General features: G+C 35.8%; 1 protein-coding gene across 1 annotated transcript in view; it reads right to left on the bottom strand.

The window, feature by feature from the left end:
• Positions 1-20,147, bottom strand: part of Usp47 (ubiquitin specific protease 47) — a 572,957-nt gene that overhangs the window by 291,858 nt on the left and 260,952 nt on the right. Inside the window, exon 12 of the mRNA XM_090406134.1 lies at positions 17,851-17,905. Coding sequence (XP_090262260.1) covers positions 17,851-17,905 — 55 coding nt within the window. The remainder of the gene's footprint in view (positions 1-17,850; positions 17,906-20,147) is intronic.

The raw sequence follows: 20,147 nt of genomic DNA, 5'->3' as shown, positions 1-20,147 counted from the left end.
ATGTATGACTTGTGTTCATCTAACCAGATTGTTGCTGATCTGCCTGTCTGTCCGAAGTAAGCCAGTTTACAGGCACAAGGTACTCTATACACTCCAGGCACTGAGAGAGGAGGGAGCTGGTCGAAAGGATAAGGGTATACTTCTTTAATGATCTAGCTATTTTTTCTGATGTACCATGGATGTAAGGTATGGTGATGGCATTTCTGAAGTCCTTCTGAAGAGATGGCTGGGGAATTGGGAAGGACTTGATTATTTTTTTAATTCTGTAGTCACTGTAGCAATTGGAAAGGAAGGTGATGTGTATGTGTTTGAGTTCAGTTGAAATGGCAGTTTCACTGGAACAAAGCTTGTGGGCTCTATTGGTAAGAGTTTTAATAATGCCATTTTGCTGAGAGGGGTGGTGGTGGGAGAATTTGTGAATGTATCTGCCTGTATGGGGTTTTCCATATACAGAGAAAGAAAGGTTACCATTAGGAAGGTGTGTTACTAAGGTGTCTAGGAAGGGTAAACAATTGTTATTTTGCTTTTCTATCGTAAACTGGATCCTTGGATTTAGACTATTGAGGTGACTGCAGGAGGAATCTAATGTGTCTGGGCCATGAGGCCAAATAGAGAACACATCATCTACATATCTTAGCCAGATAGAAGGTTTTAGAGGGGAAGAGTCTATGACTTGTTTTTCAAAATTTTTTTCCATGTAAAAACTGGCAAGAGGGGGTGAGAGGGGGGGGGAACCCATGGCAGTTCCCTCTATCTGTTTGTAGATTTTGTTCTTCCAAGAAAAATAACCAGAGTAGGTGGCAAAGAAAAAGAGCTCTAAGATATCAGAAAGAAAAACGTTTTTTAAGAGTGTTAAGGTGTCAATTAGGGGAATATTGGTAAACAATGAGATGATGTCAAAGCTGTCTGTATTATTTAAAGTAAGATTTTCAATTAAGTTTTTAAAATGGGTAGAGTTTTTTAAAAACTCGAGTCATCAGAATTCAAGGAGAACCGGCCTACCAGTAGTCCAGAACTTGGGGAATGGGTGAAACCCCCTTTTGAGTTTTCAAAATTCGAGTCAACAGAAATCAAGAACAGGCCTACCAGTCCAGAACTTGGGGGATGGGTGCCGGGGGAACCCCTTTTCGAGTCATCAGAATTCAAAGCGAACCAGCCTACCAGTCCGGAACTCGGGGGTGGGTACCCCCCTTTCGAATCTTTAAAATTGGAGTCATCAGAATTCAAGGAGAACTGGCCTACAAGTCCTGAACTCGGGGGGGGGGGGGGGTGTCAGGGGCCCCCTAGTATAATATAATCAGAAAAAATACCCAGATCATTAAAAAAGTACAACCTCCATACAGCTTTTAAGCCCTACCGTAAACTTGCTATCCTTATCCTTTCCACCAAAGACCAGCTTCCTCCTCTCTCAGTGCCTGGAGTGTATAGAGTACCTTGTGCCTGTACACTGACTTACTTTGGACAGACAGGCAGATCAGCAACAATCTGGATAGAAGAACACAAGTCATACATCTGCAATCACGATTATGGTCAATCTGCCTCGCAGACCATGTTTTGGATACTACCCACAGGATCTCCTGGGAAAAAACCACCATGCTCCACCATAGTAAATTCAAAAAGGAAAGACTGTTCTTTGAGTCTGCATCTGCACTCAGGAATCAACCTAATTTAAACAAATACGGTTGCATTAAACTTCCCAAAATTTGGGAAACATTAATTATCAGAGATCCCTCTTTACATCCTAGGCCACCTGCAAATGCCCATAGAGAGTGCACCACCTAGATAGGACTTTAGTTTCACTCACTATTGTATTATATTTGTGTGTATGTTGTTACGAAAGTTTTTTTTGTAATCCCTGATGATATCTCTGTGACGGAGATGAAATATTGGAAGTATTAAAATTGTTTTTAATCCTTCCTCAGTGCTGATAATATTCTATTAAACCTCCAACATGAGCATTTTGTTGTCTTTTATCTTTTTTTTTTTTTGTGCACTCAACTTTCAGAGTCATTAATGAGAGACATGAATTCATGAAATAACAGTTCATAACAATCAGGACAGTGAAACCCACCAAAAGCTCTTAAAAAGAAATACAGACTCAGTCTGAGTTAATGTCGTGTTCGAGTTCGAGGTTATATCGTAGTGTGTAGTGTTCTTGCAAGCTCCTGATAAGATAAGTATTATTTTCAGTTATCGTTGATAAAATTACTTAATATTGCGTAGTTTTGTTTGCCTTGCGTATTTTAGTGCGTCTGTTTGTGTGTTTTTGGTGTGTTATAACTTATTATTTGATAAAACACGTTGCAATAATTATGGCACCTATACGAAGGAAAATGGCGGCCAGTAATGATGGTTCGCCATCGTTATCAAAGAACGGTAGTATAAAAGAAATGAGTCGGTGTACTAGCTGTGAAATGTATGCTTTGCGGAGTGCGGTCGGAGTGTGGATAGATGATAATAAAGGATTGAATGTGTGTAGAAAATGTAGGGAGAATGAGGAATTGAAGTGTATTTCGGATCGTGAGTGTGATATTTTTGTCAAACTTCACAATGAAGAAAATAGCGATATGACAAGAAACGGCAAGGTTGTACATGAGAATTATGAGAGTGTGAATGTAGAAAGTGTGAATGATAGTATTAATGGTTTCTCAGAGAATAAAAAAGATGAGATAGATGCATTGAGTGAGATCGTGTTGTTGAATGGTGCGATAGAAAGGGCAAAACAGCAGCTAGAGTGCATGAACAAAAGTCGACTGAATGAACCAACCAATAATAAAAGGTATGACAGGAAAAATAGGCATATGAATGTGAACATGAACAAAATGAAGGATAGAGTGCTGTATGGAGACTCGTTAGTACAAGGTGTGTTAGTAGAGGATTTGACTAAATCGTACCAACCTGGTGCGACCATAAAGGATGTAACTGAGTCTATTAGAGAGCAAAAGGAAAGGGTGAAAGAAATGATTGTTGTGGCAGGTACGAATGATTTGAAAGGAGATAAAATGGAAATGATAGAAGACCTGAATGAATTGTTTGAGGTAGCAAAAGAAAAGAGTAAGAGAGTTAGAATGATTAGTCTTTTGCCACGGTATGACAGTGAAATGTTTAAAAGGAGGGCCATAATTGCGAATGACTTTATGCGTGGGTTATGTATGACGAGTGGTGTGGAATTTGTGGACGTGTGGAGTGAGTTTGATGGGCGAAAGGATCTATATAAGATGGATGGTTTGCATTTGAATGGTTACGGTGTAAGAAGACTTGAGAAAGTGTTGCTGAATGTAGTGGATGTGCAAATTCAGGGAAACTAGATTTGTTAAGGGGGGGGGGGGGGTAGATATACAGTCCTTAGGGAGGCAGTTGAATGTAAGAATGAATATAATATGCTAGAGCAAATAAGGACAACAAACCAGAGTGGGATAGTTAATATAAGGCATCAAGGTAGGGTTGGGCTAATGGAGGTCTTAAATTCATGTACACTAATACTAGGAGTATTAGGAACAAGAAGGAAGAGTTTTTGATGGTTGGCACTTCCAGACGACAGGTTATTGGTATTAGTGAAACATGGCTGACTGTAGATGATATAGCTAGTGGGATTGAATGTGATGGGTATAATGTGTTCAGGAATGACAGAGAGAATAAAATGGTGGGAGGAGTATTGTTGATGATAGCTGATGAGCTACAGCCAAGGAGAATAGAAGTTGAATTGCAGGATAGAGAAAAGAGCACATTTGAGGCCATTTGGTGTGAGATTGTGGCTAGCAGAACTAAATATACAAGTGAGTGCTGCTATAGACCAGGTGATGGAAAAGATGGTGGTGACAGTATGCACAAGCAACTAGAAGAAATGAATGGAAGGAGGGTGATTATTATGGGAGATTTCAACTATGGTCGCATTGATTGGAGTGAGGAGAGGACACACGGGAGGAAGGAATTGGATTTTATGCGGTTATTAAGGGATAACTATCTGCGACAGCATGTAATGGAAAATACTAGGGGTCAGAGAATGCTTGACCTAGTAATTACATCTGAGGATTTGGCTGTAACGAATATGACCACATTGCCACCAATCGGTGAGAGTGATCATAGGGTCTTGATTTGGAAGGTGGCTAAAGGTGTAGAATTTTCAATTAAGACAGGGTACATGTGGAATTATCGGGCTGGAAAGTATGACAAGCTTAGGAGTTTGATTGGCTCAGTGCCATGGCATGTACAACTGCAAGGACTAGAAGTTGATAGTGCATGGGTAGTTAAGAGCTTGCATGAAGCAATGGCTGACTGTATACCTAGAGTCCAATAATAAATCAAGTAGGGGTTAAATGGATGAATGCCACCATTAAGCTTGAGCTGCAAAAAAAGAAACAACTATGGAGGGAATTTAAGGAGAAAGGTGACCGGCAGGCACATGAACGGTATAAAGCGCAGGAGAGAAGGGTGACGAGCGTGGTAAGAAAAGCAAAAAAGGATTACGAAAGAACATTGGCCATGCAGGCTAAAGAGAATCCTAAACAGTTTTTTAGATATGTAGCAAGTAAAAGGAAAAATGTACATGGCAGAATGATTTTAAAGAATGCCGATGGTAGGGAGGTAACTGAATCAGTTGAGATAGCTGAGTTACTGAGTGAGCACTTTGCAAGAATATATCATCCAGGTGGTGACATTGCAGAAACTAATAAACCAGTACATTATATGGAAATTGTGGTGAATGAAGTGGAGGTGAGTAGTCTATTGCATAACCTCAATGTCAATACATCTGTGGGATTGGATGGTATACCAGCTCGTGTAGTACGAGAAGCAGCTAAAGAATTGTCAGTACCCTTGACCATTTTGTTTAATTTGAGTCTCGGGTCTGGGTTAGTCCCGAGCGGGTGGAAGGAGGGGAAAATAGTTCCACTGCATAAAGGTGGTTCCAAGACTGCTGTTGTAAATTACCGACCAATTAGCATATCAGGAATCATTGTCAAGGTCTTAGAGGAAATTAGTCAAGAAAAGAATACAGGATTGGATAGATGAAAATGGGATATTGTATGGGGGACAATATGGTTTTGTGAAGGGTAGATCATGCCTCAGTAACTTGCTCACGTTTTATAACACAGTGATGGCTGAACTGGATAGGGGTAATGGGTTTACAGTGATACTACTGGACCTTGCCAAGGCCTTTGACAGGATACCACATGGAACCCTAATCAGTAAACTGGAGCAGATGGGAATAGATATAGGGTTGGTAAGATGGATAGGAGGGTGGTTGAAGAAGAGATACCAGAGAGTGGTTTATTCAGGAGTGGAGTCAAAAAGACGTCTTGTGACCAGTGGAGTGCCGCAGGGCTCTGTTCTTGGACCACTGCTTTTCAATTTGTTCATCAATGATATTGGAAAGGATTTGAGAGGAAGTGTTCACTTGTTTGCTGACGATGCAAAATTGGGTAGAGCAATTGTGAGTGCACAGGATGTCAAAATTTTACAGGATGATTTGGATAGTTTGGAGAACTGGGCTAGGAAAAATGGATGTCAGTTTAATGTGGCAAAGTGTAAGGTTATGCACTTTGGGGTGAAAAGAATAGCAGCAGTATATCGCATTGGTGGAACTGTACTCCAGGAGATTGATGAGGCCAGGGATTTGGGAGTGCTGGTGGGTAGGGAGTTGAAGTTTAGGGGGCACATTGCAAAAGTGACTAAAACAGCTCACCAAATTACTTGGCTTATGAAAAATACTTTAACATGCAGAGACAAACAAGTTGTTGTTCTTCTGTATCGAGCCTTGATAAGACCCCATCTGGACTTCTGTGCCCAGTTATGGGCACCAGGGTTTCTTAGTGATGGGGAGGAAGTGGAGAGGGTCCAGAGACGAGTGACCAAGATGATAGCAGGTCTGTGGAATGAACCTTATGAGAATAGGTTGAAGATTTGTGGGTTGCAGAAATTGGACGATAGGCAAAGGAGGGGTGATATGATTGAGATATTCAAATTACTGAAGGGTTTTTATAAGATTGATCCAGAATTTTTGAAAATATGACTGGTGGTGGGAGGACTAGGGGCCATGCATGGAAGCTGGGCAAGAGCGTGGTTGACAAGGGTGTTAGAGCTAGGTTTTTTACTTGGAGAGTGGTGAATGAGTGGAATAAGCTTCCAGAGTCTGTTGTGGGTGCTACGACCATGAATGAGTTCAAGGCAAGATATGATAGATACTGTGTGAATATTGAATAATTGTTCCAGATATGATGTTAGGACCTCCCTCGATGAGTCTGTCGACTCCTTAGAGTTTCCCGGAACAATAATAATAATAATAATAATAATAATAATAATGTCCTTTAGGTGATGTAACACTAGTATAATTTCATGACAGCTTTATTATGTTTTAAGTTTTAATGTGCCTATTGTTTACCTAGTTGTCATTAAACAAAACAGATATTAATTAGCCTCCTTTTTAACTTGTGGATGAAATACTCAGACACCTTAGGATTTTCCATGAATCAAAACATCATCATTCTGCCTTTCATTATGTAATTATCCTCCTCTGCCATTCATCCCTTAATACTGGTTGTAGAGACATTAGCAGATTAACTCTAAGGGAAAGATCTTTGTGTCACTTGACTTGAGATATACTTTGTTACTTAGAATTCATCTGATATTTAAACTTTTTTGGTGTTTCTTCCCAAATATGAAAACGAATTTCAAGTGTGAAACTAAATAATCAATCTTGAAATGACCACAGATCAACCTTTGCAATGACTTTATTTAGTGGTAGTGGTAAATTTGCTGTCTTTTATTTTTCAAATTAATGCAACAATGGAACAAGATTTATGTTCTTTCCTTTTATTGATGATATTGCAGAAATTATTTTCATGCAATTTTCAAATGCTTGCATTGAAAGTCATTATGTTAAATATTTATATTTTTTTAAAATACCATTTATTAAAATAAATATTAACTTTTTTCTTTCCTTGCAAAATACCATTATATGTATCACGACACATAAGTTTTATAAATGAGATTTTCTGTTTTTTTATGAACAGCAAATGATGTTAAATTGCATTACTCATTTTCCAATATCTAATGATATTAGAAAGTGAGTAATGCAATCCAATATCAATTTCCAATAATCCAAAATCAGCATGAGCTTGTTTGCATTCGCCTTTTGCTAAAAAAAACTTTTTTTTTTCTTTGTTTGGTGCCCATTCTTATAATATCCAGTGCTTAGTCATTCTAGATATGATGAAAACAGATGAAAGATATCCAATATGGACTGATTCGAATTTATGCTCATTTAGAGGAGTTCCAATTGTACCACCCCCTCCTCCCTCTCTGCTCTTGGAACTGAATTATAAATATCGGAGACGGTATTCAAAATCTATTATTTCATTTTACTATTTTAAAAAAGAAATAAGGCAATAATAGTTGTATCTGTCAAAACAGGTACTTGAAATAAGGCATTAATTATCATGGTATCCGTTGAAGCAGGTACTTCTTATTTCAGACTATTTCTTTGCAATCTATAATGTTGTTTAGCTGTTTGCTGAAATTATTCTAAATTTTTTAAATACTCTGCTATGTTTTCACTATAATAAAAATTGTTTATATGTATGCCACAAAAAAGAAAGTTCAGTAGTGTTATTGCTGTGATTTACTTATCATTTCTGAAATAAGCTATGTCTTAGACATACTAGATAATAATCCTCTCAGCTGGAGGAAAAGGCTAAAAGTTTAGGTTACTTTCATTACTATTGAGAAAGACAAAAGAGAACACTTCCCCAGAAGTTCACACTAAACATCTTGAAGCAGCAGTGCAGAATGATGCAGTAAGCAATGTCCTGTTTCATTTTCATTTGATTGATTAGCAGACATCCTCAGAAGTAGATATTTCGTTTACAAGTGACACAGTATTTATGTTAAAATAATTATTTCTTATGATGAATGTTTTTTCAACCACTAAATATTACATAAGATGACATACAAATTGGATTCAATAGGTTGGAGATTTGATACAAAAACTGTTAGTCTACTAGTTTCGCCACTCTAACTGGTAGCTTCGTCCGAGCAAGATAACTCTACACTTAACAGCTTAACAAATGAAAATGAACTGAAGTTACAAATTAATATATAACTGAAGGATGAAAAAAATATCAAATTCATCAAAGGAATCATTACATAAATGCATGAAGCATGTATGTTAGCACTTGTTCAGTCATTGTTGAGTAGACGCATTCTATAATTGTTGCGAAGTTGAACTCTGATGTGTTGAGTGATCTTATGAGTGATTTCCAAATATCACAAAGGATCATTCCTTGGTTTCTATTTAGGCTGCCTCTTGAGCAGATAACTACTGCAGTTTCCTTTATGTTACAGGAGAAGTAGTCCTCTTCTATGTACGGCATAGTACTTTTATCCCATTCAATGTTGTGGTTGGAAAAATGTAAAGCTAAACTAGAATTGTCTTCTGTTGTTGTTTACATCTACAATGTGCTCCTTTTGTCTTATTTCTAAACTTCTAGAAGTTTGTCCTATGCAATTCAGGCCGCGAGAAACTCATCACAGGACTTCCATTTTTATTCCTTTTGCTTGCACAGTCTCACAAAAAATTGTCAACCTGATAAGGCCTCACAATATCCGAGTTGCCTTCAAACCAATAAAGACAGTTCACAATATGTTAGTCACCCAAAGAAAACAATGCATTCAATAAACACCTTGGAGTATACAACATTCCTTGTTCTTGCAGCCTAATGTGCATACATTTTACATAAGCATTCATTTGGGGGGGGGGGGGGGAGCACAGGGTTACCCTCCTATTCAACCTGTATTTCAGATCATTTATATTCAGAACATTCACAAGACAATTGTTACAAATGTAAATTCACTTGGGAAACATTCTCATACATTTTAGCATAAAACAGTATGTAAAAGTATAGATAAATCAAAAACCCATGCATCTAAACTAACAGTAAATGTATTTTTCAAATGTGCAGTGATTTCTTCTTTGTTCTACAAGCAATATATATCATTCTCTTTTTCATCGAGGTTTAGAACGAAATGTTATTTATAATGTTAGTAGCTGTTTTTGATGTTGTGATTATGATGTTGTACTATCTTACCTGGGTACAACACCATATTCAGTCCTGAAGATATTTTCAGGCGCAAACTTTGTTTGCTCTCACTTGGATAAAGGATTAAACTAAATTTATTATAGTCTAACCAAGTGAAAAATAAACTTTCAACATCTTTCTCTAAATCCAGAGTAATTTAATAATTCTCTTTTTCATCGAGGTTTAGAACGAAATGTTATTTATAATGTTAGTAGCTGTTTTTGATGTTGTGATTATGATGTTGTACTATCTTACCTGGGTACAACACCATATTCTGTCCTGAAGCTATTTTCAGGCGTAAATTTTGTTTGCTCTCACTTGGATAAAGGATTAAACTAAATTTATTATAGTCTAACCAAGTGTAAAATAATCTTTCAACATCTTTCTCTAAATCCAGAGTAATTTAATAAAAAAAGGTGGCAAACCTTTTGGCAACTCTTATAGGTAAAGATGACCTTGCTATTGCTTCTGCCTGGTATCTCCAACTCTGGGCCTAGCTCCCACTGAAGAGACCTCAATAAAGGTCGAAACTAGTCTGGGTAGTGGCCAATCCCTTAATGCATAACATTATACATATACCCGCAAGGAGATGTGTTTTGCATTATGGGAGATACTGGGATAGGAGTGTTGGTATCTTGATCCACCTTTGCTACAAGTTGCCTGGTGTTGTACTACTTACCCAGGTAAGATAGTACAACACCATATTCAGTCCTGAAGATATTTTCAGGCGCAAACTTTGTTTGCTCTCACTTGGATAAAGGATTAAACTAAATTTATTATAGTCTAACCAAGTGAAAAATAAAATTTCAGGACCTACCCTTTATAAAGCTATTTTGTCCTCTATAGAGTATCACATCCCTATCTACCTAATGTTGGATTTTGCCTTTAACCAACTTTTCCAATACTTTAACAACCACACCTGATATATTAAATGGTCTGTAGTTAGCTACCTCTGTCTTGGAGCCACCTTTATGCAATGGAACTATCTTACCATCTTTCCACTCCCATGAAACCCTTTCAGAGCTGATTGAACAACTTTATCAGATGCATTGCCAACTCTCTTGCACATTCACATGGTACATGGACTAACATGCTATATGGTTCCACTGCTGTATTCACGTTGATATTTTTAAATATGCTGAACACTTCCTGTTCATCTACCTCAATTCTGATATGGGTCTCTTGTCACACCAGCAGCTGCAAAATCTCCGCCTGGATGATACCCCTTTGCAAAACGATCACTCAGACTCAGCTATTTCTTTTGCCTCTGTCATCTTCCTAACATTGGAATTGATTAAAGTTATCCAACCATAGTCTTTCTTCTTACTTACTACATAATGAATAAAACTCATTTGGTTTTTTGGAGATTGATTGAAGATGAATTGGGGATTCCAAAATCAAATGCGCACAACATTTTGATCGAGAGTTTGGGCCTTCGTAAATTGAATTTGCGATTTTATCGAATTGAACACTGCAAGGACCTCATTAAAATCGCTTGTAAGGACTCAAACTTCCTTGAAACAATTGTTACTGGTGATGAAATGTAGTGTTTAGAGTATGAGCCCAAAATAAAGTATCAGAGTGCTAAGTGGAGACCACCAGAAGAGGGGCATTCGAAAAAAAGTCGGTTGAAGAAGTCAAAAGACAATGCTGATTTGTTTCTACGATTCCAAGGGCATTATCCACAAAGAATTCATTCCGCCTGGCCAAACGGTCAATGGTGAGTTTTATTTCGAAGTTTTGAAGCGATTGATAGCGAGAATTCGTTGCGTACGACATGAATATCGTGATGCAGGCAGCCGGTCACTTTTGCATGACAATGCACCGACTCATCGTTCGAACATTGTGAGAGAGTTTTTGAGCAAAAACCAAGTTTGTGTGTTGGATCATTCGTCGTACTCACCTGATTTAGCACCCTGTGACTTCTTTCTCTTATCCCAACTTCATTTGCTGATGAAAGGAAAGTGATATGACACCAGTGAAAACATTCAAGTGGCAGTAACCACGACCCTCAGCAGTATCCCAAAAACCAGTATAAAAAACTAATTTAACGAATTAATTAACTTTGCCAAATGCTGTATCGAGACTGAGAGAGACTATGTTGATTGAAATAAATGATTTGAACAATTATAATTGACCTGTGTTTTATTTTCTATCAAAAGTTTGGGGTTTTTTTTTGGACAGAGGGTGTATATTCCCTCCACAGTGTTTTCTTTTTATTGCAGCTCTTGCTTTATATCTGTACTCATCTACTTAATACCTACCTGGCCTATCTTCCTGACCATGGATATGCAAGTCTGATACTGCTTCTCTCAAACAATCTCAGACAGCTTCCCATGCACTACTGACATTATTTTATTATAGCTTGTTAAGCCATGGCACTGCTCCAAGTTGGTTAAAATTACCAGCTTTACAATTCAACAAAATCCTTTCTTGACAAAGAATTCCATGTGTTTGGCAACTTCCAAGAAACAAGACTGTATAGTCAATTTCCCCAATTGGAGGCAGAGTGTTTGTGTTGGTTATGGATATATCTTCTGTTGCTATTACCAGATCCAACACTCTCAAACCCATGGTCCCCTCTATAACATGTTGTTTCAGGTAATTATCCCTTAGCAACTGTATAAATTACATTTCCATTTTGCCATGTCCCTTTCCTTCCACCAATCTATGTCCCCATAGTTGAAGTCTCCCATAATAATTGCTAGGCTTGTACTCATTTTGCTTATCTATTGATGCATGGCATCTGCATCTTCCTGTGGACTATAGCCTCCCCACCCCTGCAGTCTATACAGCAACTGACAATATATTTTGTCCTATTGGCCTCCATCTCACACTAGACAGCCTCAAATGAACTATCTCCCCAGACCTAAAATCCTCTTTAACTTCTGATTTTGTTGGTTGTAGTTCGTCAGCTATCATCAGCAATATTTCACCTCCTGTCATATTCCCCTCTATCCTCCCTCCCCTGAAAATACAACACCCTTCACATTCTCTCCCTAAGTTTTCAAAGTGTTGCCCCCCCCCCCTCAAGTAATAGTTCTGATGGATCCCCACCTATTAAAAAAAAACAATATGTAAAAAATAATTGAATGCCTTTCCATGTATAACATAACTGCATTTCCCCCCCTTTTCAAATGGGTCTTTTTTCTTGTACAAGGCAATTATATTAGATAATTTTAGCATTTCTTAATAATAAAACTGAAGCCATATATTATCAAAACTACATACAATTCCTAATATAAATTAGGAAATTATGTAGTTTTGAGAGGCAAGCAAGTAGAATTTGAGCAAAATACTTTTATCAACATACCAAAGAAATCTATTTCTGTTTAAAATTTCTGCTAATCAATCAAAAGCAAACAAGTGTAAGTAAACTTTGCTTACACTTGTTTAAAGATTAAACAAGTGTAAGCAAATTAAAGATAAAGGATTAAACTAAATATATAATTTATATTCAAAATAGACGATTTATTTTCTCACATATCAAATCCATGTTTACATGGATTTGATATGTGAGAAATCCAGTGCAAATCCAGTGAGCTGTTTGTAGATCGTTTTTTGCCAAATAAAATAGTTAGAAGTTAAACAGTGATTGAACAAAGTAGTGATGTTTTTTGGGAACAAGTTGTCTAAGATGTTGATGACTTCAACCACTGGAATGTTAGTAAACAGAGATGTAATATCCAGGCTTGCTAGTATATCCTCTTCAAAAATAGGGATGTTTTTTATTTTATCTATAAAATGTTTTGAGTTTTTAATATAAGTATCCGAGACGTGAATGTGTTGTTGTAAAGTCTTCGCAAGATACTTGGACAGTTGGTAAGTGGGAGAAAAGATTCCATCAACTAGTGGACGTAATGGTATACCTTCTTTATGAATTTTTGGAAGGCCATACAATCTAGGAGTAAGTGGGTGCATAGATTTTAGTTTTTTTATAATTTCTATAGGCCAGTTATTCATTCCACGTAATGAATAGCTATGGGTAGCCCCCTATCACCTCCTTGTGCTGACTTATTCATGGAAGATCTAGAGAAAAAAAAATCTTAACCCAGATCATTCCAAAACCGAAAATTTGGTACAGATATGTAGATGACATCTTTATCATTTGGGATCATACGAAAGAAGAACTAATGAATTAGCTCAACCAAATCAATAGTTTCCACAATACCATCAAATTCACATTAGAAATGGAAAAAGATAAAAAACTGCCATTCCTTGACATTTTAATAAAGAAACAATCCAATAATAGTATCAACCTATCTGTATACAGAAAACCTACAAATACTGGACGTTACCTCCATTTCAACTCAGCTCATCACATAGCTCAGAAACTTAGCATTATCCATAGTCTCAAGAAAAGAGCTATACAGTATACGACAGACAAGGATGACCTACTAACGGAATTAACCACAATATCCAGAGAACTTTCTTTAAATGGTTACCCAAAAAGACTCTATAACAAGATTCTCTTTACTGATATACCACATCGACAACGTGATGATGTCCAATACATCAGTACAATTACGATTCCTTTTGTCAGCAACCTTTCCAAAAAATTAGCTAACCTTTTAAAACCACATAAGATCAGAGTGGCATTCAAACCAATCAACACTATTCGGAAATTTTTAAGATCACCGAAAGATCCTCACCCATTCTACAAGTACTCTGGAGTATATAATATATCTTGCTCATGTGGTATTAGTTACGTAGATCAGACCTCTAGAAGCTTTGAAACGAGAAAGAAAGAACGCATAGGATATGTCAGAAATAACAGACAAGACATTTCAGGCCTTTCATGCCACTTTGCCTCTACTAACCATCACATTGAGTGGGATAAGAGCCTTATGCCATACATAGAAGATAACTACCATTCAAGAACCTTTAAAGAAGCAGCTACAGTCGCCCGTAAAACTGAAAACCTAAACAAGAATCAAGGTCTAATTTTATCAGAAATTTGGAAAACTTTTATCAGATCATTAAACATCAAAGAAATGAATTTTCATAACAATTACGTCATGAGCCATAACGAATAAATCACGTTAACGAGACACGCACAATACCAATTTTTTTGTATGAATTAGAACCATCAGTTATAACCTAGTCTGTAACCTTCATTTTAGCATACTAGTTTGTATTCCCTGGGGAATACAAACTAGTATGCCAATAGAAAAAGATTGGTGAAACATGTAGGAGGATAAAATAAAGCTACTTGACAAAGATTATAAAAAAATAAAAAAAAAGTGTAATAGTCTTATGAAAAGAAAATTATTGAATCAAAAGACAATTTCTGGTGCAGGAAATTCCAAGTAAAGGAGCATACTTGGAGTCAAATGGTCCCAAAGTTTGTAACATTCATTTCCTCTAACAAACCCTTTAGAATATTGGTAATTTTTCTGTACAGATAACTATTTAGATAATTTATTTTTGCTCTAGGCAAGCATACAGGAGAAACACCTTAGGATCTATCCTACATAAAACACTTCCTCTTTGTCATAAATAATCACGATAATTTTAATGCCAGCACTTAAATCGGAATTTGTATCTAACACAGAACCAAGCAAAAGAACCGCCTGTTAAAATCTTATTCCACAGGGGGAGTCATCCACTAAAAGCAAACTATTTTCACCTATTCTCAATTTGTTAATGAACAAATGTTTGAGACGACATTGTTTTGAACATCTCAAAAGTGATGTTCAAAAATGTAACAATTATAGACCAATTGCTCTTCTTTGCCACTATTACAAAATCTTTGTAAAAATTATATTAGAATTATCTAAATAACATCTACAAACAGCTAATAGAGAGGAAAAAAAAAAAAAAAAAAAAGGAAAAATACGGAAAACAGAAAAAAATATGGCCAATTCTTGGCCATATTTTTTCTTTTCATGGTCTGGTTGAAATCACATGGGAGAAACTTTTACATTCTGTTCTGTGGATTTTAAACAAGCATTTCATTCTGTCAATAGAGGAAAACTTATTTAAATATTAACAAATAAAAACACAGACTTTGAAATACTAAGATTTGTTTCAAACTCCTATCAGAATACAAGTACAGTTATACCCTGAGTTACATAAGTAATGCGTTCTGTAAACCTTTACGTAACTCGAATTTTATGCAAATCGATTTTGTAAATTACATACATACAATAAAATGTTCAATGGCTATTCATACCGCAGTCTTACATTATTTTTTATAATCGGATCCAGCCTCTTCTTGGTAATAATTATGCCCTTCAACACTACCGCACCTTTCGTGCTTTCGACAAAGCAAACTTTATCCTTCACTATTGTATTCGCTGTCGAAATGGGTCAATTTATTTCCAGAGCTACTGTTGATAGAATTTTCTCTCCTTCATACATAATAATTATTTTCAACTTTTCTTCTAAAGTAATTGCAGACCTTTGTTTTTTAGATTTATTATCTGCGATTCGGTTTTGTGTTTGCATTCCATTTTAAGGATAAAAAAAAAACAATGAAACTAGCAGTGATAACAAGCGACTGAGCTAACAGCATGAGGCATCTATACTGTGCTGCAATAAGGCTGTCAAAGACACACCTGCGCAAAGCCGCAAACACGTTCATACGCGCTAGTAGATTTATTACGTAACTGCGAATTTACGCAAGTCGCGTGTTACGTAACTCGGGGAGTAACTGTACAGTAGTTCAATATAAAATATCACAACAAAAAAATTTGAAATCAAACAAGAGTTATGCAAATATGCCTACTCACACATGGCCTTTTTAACATTTTCATCCAAGAACTCATTAAAGAAGCACTGTCCTCAATAAAAGGAGTAAATGTCAATGGAAGACCACTCACACATATCATACACATATGATGTACTCATTATAACAGATAACAAATCAAATCTTCAATAACAGCTTGCAAAATTACAAGAAACCTGCAGAAATTCAAGTATAGCAAAGATAATGAAAGTTTGAAGATGCCTGGAAGATATACAGATTCTTAAACAGGAAACCGCAGTAAAAGGTAATGACTTTAATTACCTAGGAGCATATTTGACTTCAAATTTAAATGGCATAACAACAACAAAACAGACTCTACATAGCATGGTCAATGATGAATAAACTTAATAAAATTTGAAAAAATAACAAAATTCCTACAACTCTAAAAATAAAATTATACGAAAGTACAATACTACCAAAAGACTTCTACGGAGCAGAAACTTGGACCTTAAAAAAGGAAGCAGAGAAAAAAACTGTTAGCATTTTAAATGAAATGCTTCAGGAAAATCAACGGAACTCATTTAACAGAACATAAGAATAATGCACAAGCGCTGCAAGATTTGAATGTCCCTAACTCAACAATTCTTAACACAGTTAAAAAGCATCACTCCATTAGTCTGGTCACATTTTGTGAATGGAACCAGAGAGACTTCCTTGCCTGGTATTAGATGGCACTATGGAGGGTACAAGACCCAGGGAAAGACGAAGATTAACATAGTTGGACTTTCAAATATGAAAGTGCTTGCTTTGACAGAGAATGGTGGAAGACTAATCCACCATTCTCTGTGCTAATCACCATTCGCAGTGGACTCAACCTATCCTTAGAACAGAGGAGAAGAATAAAGAAAAAAATTTCTAGTAATAAAAATTTTACTTTATGTACCTACACTCACATTCAGTCTAAAGCAGTCTTCTGCAAGGTAGACAAGCCCTCTTTCTGCACGGTGTACCTCCCTCAGTCTCGGGTTGTTTACTATTGAACACCAACTTACTATGTCTGTGTATAATAATTTTAACAATTTTTAATAATTTGTAGTGTTTATGTGCACTGTTGTAGAGTATACTGGAAAAGTAAACCCATGCATAAACATTCCTTTTAAAATTGATCTAGATATGGAAATGAAGATAGATCCTAATGCCTAATGATTCTAAAAAGTCCAATGAGGCAATGATTTTCTGTTATTGAGAGATTTATGAAGAAATGCCATTGTCCAATTATCTCTTGATAATTTCATAAAGAAGGGCGAATGACCAAATTAAACAATGTTTTTTCTATTTTCTTATACTATTTATACAGTGTTATATTAATTTACATGAATAATTACATACTGAAATTCAATTTGTATATGTGCATCCTGTGAATGAGACTAACAGCAATAAACTTTAATGCATGTTAACATACTACTGTATACATATATACTGTAAACACAATAAGCAACAAGGTGTAATTAAATTTAAATCTGATTTATATAAAAATCATATATTGTAAATACATGAAGTTTTCCCATTTAGCTGCTATTGCTCATAAAATTTATATATATGCAATAAAATGCACTAATAAAATAAAAAAGCTATCTCTGTACAGTTTCATCTTAATTATAAATATTTCAAGTTACATGTAGCTTTAGATTTCTTGGATTAACTCACAATCAAAGGAAAGACAAATTAATTGCATTCACAACTGCTAACAGAGGTGGATATGCCATTCCAAGGGTGACTTCATAGTCTTGTCTCTAAGTGTGTCAAGGCATGATACAGGTGAATATCTTAACTAATTAAGCAGTTAATGGGGGAAAAATAACAAGTGCTTAACGATCCCTTTCACGACCAAAAATCTCTCTCTGGAAAAAAAAAAAGTTACACAGAACCCAATCAAAAATAGCATGCAAACACATAACCAGAAAAACCAGTTACAAAACTTAATATTAAAAACTTCAATTCTAAGCATTCTGTAAAATGAAGCCATATCCATTCCAATTTAATATTTTATTTAATAAAACAAAGTAAAGAAAAAAGTAATCTTACTTCAATATCCATCTTCACAAATTCATTTAAATTAAGTATTTCAGGAAATGTGACCCTGAAAAGACAAAAAGTAATCTATCAGTATTATCTTCTTTTCTTTCTTTCTTTTTTTAATAGCAATAACTTATAACATATTATGTTTTAAATGAGCATCATAATAGCTTTAGTATGTTTTTTCTCTATAAATGGAAAAATCATTCTTTTCCTGAGGGAAATTTCAAATAATTCATATTTATTAAAATGATAAATACAACTGACTTTCATCCAAATGTACAGTTGAGCCTCAATAGATTGCAGCATGATAGCTGCTATTCTAAGCACAACACTCATACAAGTATCTAGGTCATTGCAGATGATTCAGTGCCCATGGCACACTTGAATGGATGTGATGCAGAAAGCAGCGGCTGCATAGTATCAACAGCTACCCTTAATGCTTCCATTCTAATGGCCTCATCACCAGAGCGATTGCACCGTAACAGTATGAAAGCAACTTCACCTAGCATTGCCTTTCAAAATTTTATTATCACTGTAGTGGCTAGAGTGGATTCTGACTTAGAGGCATTCAGTCACCATCCAAAAGGCATATGGTCCTCGATAAAGAAGCATGACAAGGCCATGAAGTTTTCTATGTATAAAAATACCTGTGGAAATTCCATATTTGTGCAAAACATGGTACACTATAGTGAAATAATTATTATGTATTAATCACAAATATTTCATTTTATGCAACATAAAACATTCTGTTGTTCTTCAACTAACATTCTGTGTTGGTTGAAGAACAATAATAGAAATTTGAAAAAAAAAGAACAGAGAAACTTGTGTGTTACAGAATCCTAAATGTGCGGCCAAGTGGTAGTGCAAAAACGATGGTTTTTATATTATTATCTTAAATCTTTTATTACAATTGTTTTATTCTTTGTTCAAAACTTATCTTATCTTAACTTTAACATTAACTTTACTTCAACCTTAACAGTCGCAACTCTGAGTATATTAATCCATTGCTTGATCTAGTTACTTATCTTTAATTCTTATTCTTAACCTTTTGACACTCCTCCTTTCTGAAGGTTGTATCTATGCTATTCACACGTTCGTAATTTTATAACTTGGGAACTTGCCTCGGGTTAGAGCCAAATTCCTTTGTTATAACAGCAAGTGTATTTCTTCAATTTCGACTTCTGAAAATTTATTTTTTTTATTTCAACTGCACCATCAGGAGTCTCAGATAAGATTTAAATATCCTTCTTAAAGAAAAAAAACTTCGTTTAGCACGGAAATACTTCTAACTCCCAATACTCTATCAAGCAATGTAAAGCTCAATTCTACAGTCGTGGTAAACCTACATGCTCCCCTTAGATCATGTTCCCCTTAGGTTCGATTTTTATGAGCAGTGTGTTGGTATGCAGGAATCAGGCAAATTATTTGGTAAACAAAACCATTTTTTCATTCTAATTGAAAATACAAAAGTGTCAATACTAAAATAAAAATATCTCTCAGGCTCTATACTTTTCACCAATATTAGCATGGATTCAAATTAATTAACCTAGCTTTACAATTTCTTCTTTAAACAAATTGACATGCACTAATTATTCCTATAAATTATTCATACACTATAACAGACTTGTGCATACTGTATCATATTTTAACTGAGACATTAACTCATATCACGTACTCTAAATCTTCACGTATGCTAATTCTAACTTAACACACATAACTCAGATACAGAAATTTCCTATACAAGGCCTTACTTTTTAGTCATCTAGTCCGCAATGTTACATCCTTTAGAAAGTTATCTTTGTCTTTTACCTTCCGTTATAGCTCATTACAGGGTGCCTTTTACGATATCAAAGATATTTCATCTACGGAGACCTTAAGAAAACTTGGCAGCAAGAATTTTGGAACTGGCCGTTGTTACTGCATAATCGAGCCTTTTATCACTTCCAGACGTCTGTTGGCAGGACATGGATTTGCAACCTTGAATCAGCAAGACACACTCAAATTCTTTGCATCTAGGATTGGAATCGAGAACCAGAAAAGCGTCTGGGTAAAGGCGACGACAAAATCAAAAGTGCACAACTAAGCACCACATGCTACCAATGAAAAAGAGCCTTCTCAACTACCTGCAGGAAATGGAGCACCGATCTATCGATCTTTCCCCTTTTTATTCTCTTCCTTCAACCTTGGGTTCTGCTACGTTTGTATTCCCTTGGGTATTTCGTGAGTCTACACCCACCACCTCTTTCATCGTTGCGAAATAGCAGGAAACCCCAGTGCACACTTTGACCTTCATGCCAGTAATT

Source organism: Typopeltis vanoorti, chromosome 16, assembly GCF_054136105.1.
Source record: "Typopeltis vanoorti isolate ZY-2024b chromosome 16, IOZ_Tvanoo_1.0, whole genome shotgun sequence".
In the NCBI taxonomy this organism is placed as follows: domain Eukaryota; kingdom Metazoa; phylum Arthropoda; class Arachnida; order Uropygi; family Thelyphonidae; genus Typopeltis; species Typopeltis vanoorti.
This window is presented reverse-complemented; position numbering and strand designations above follow the sequence as displayed.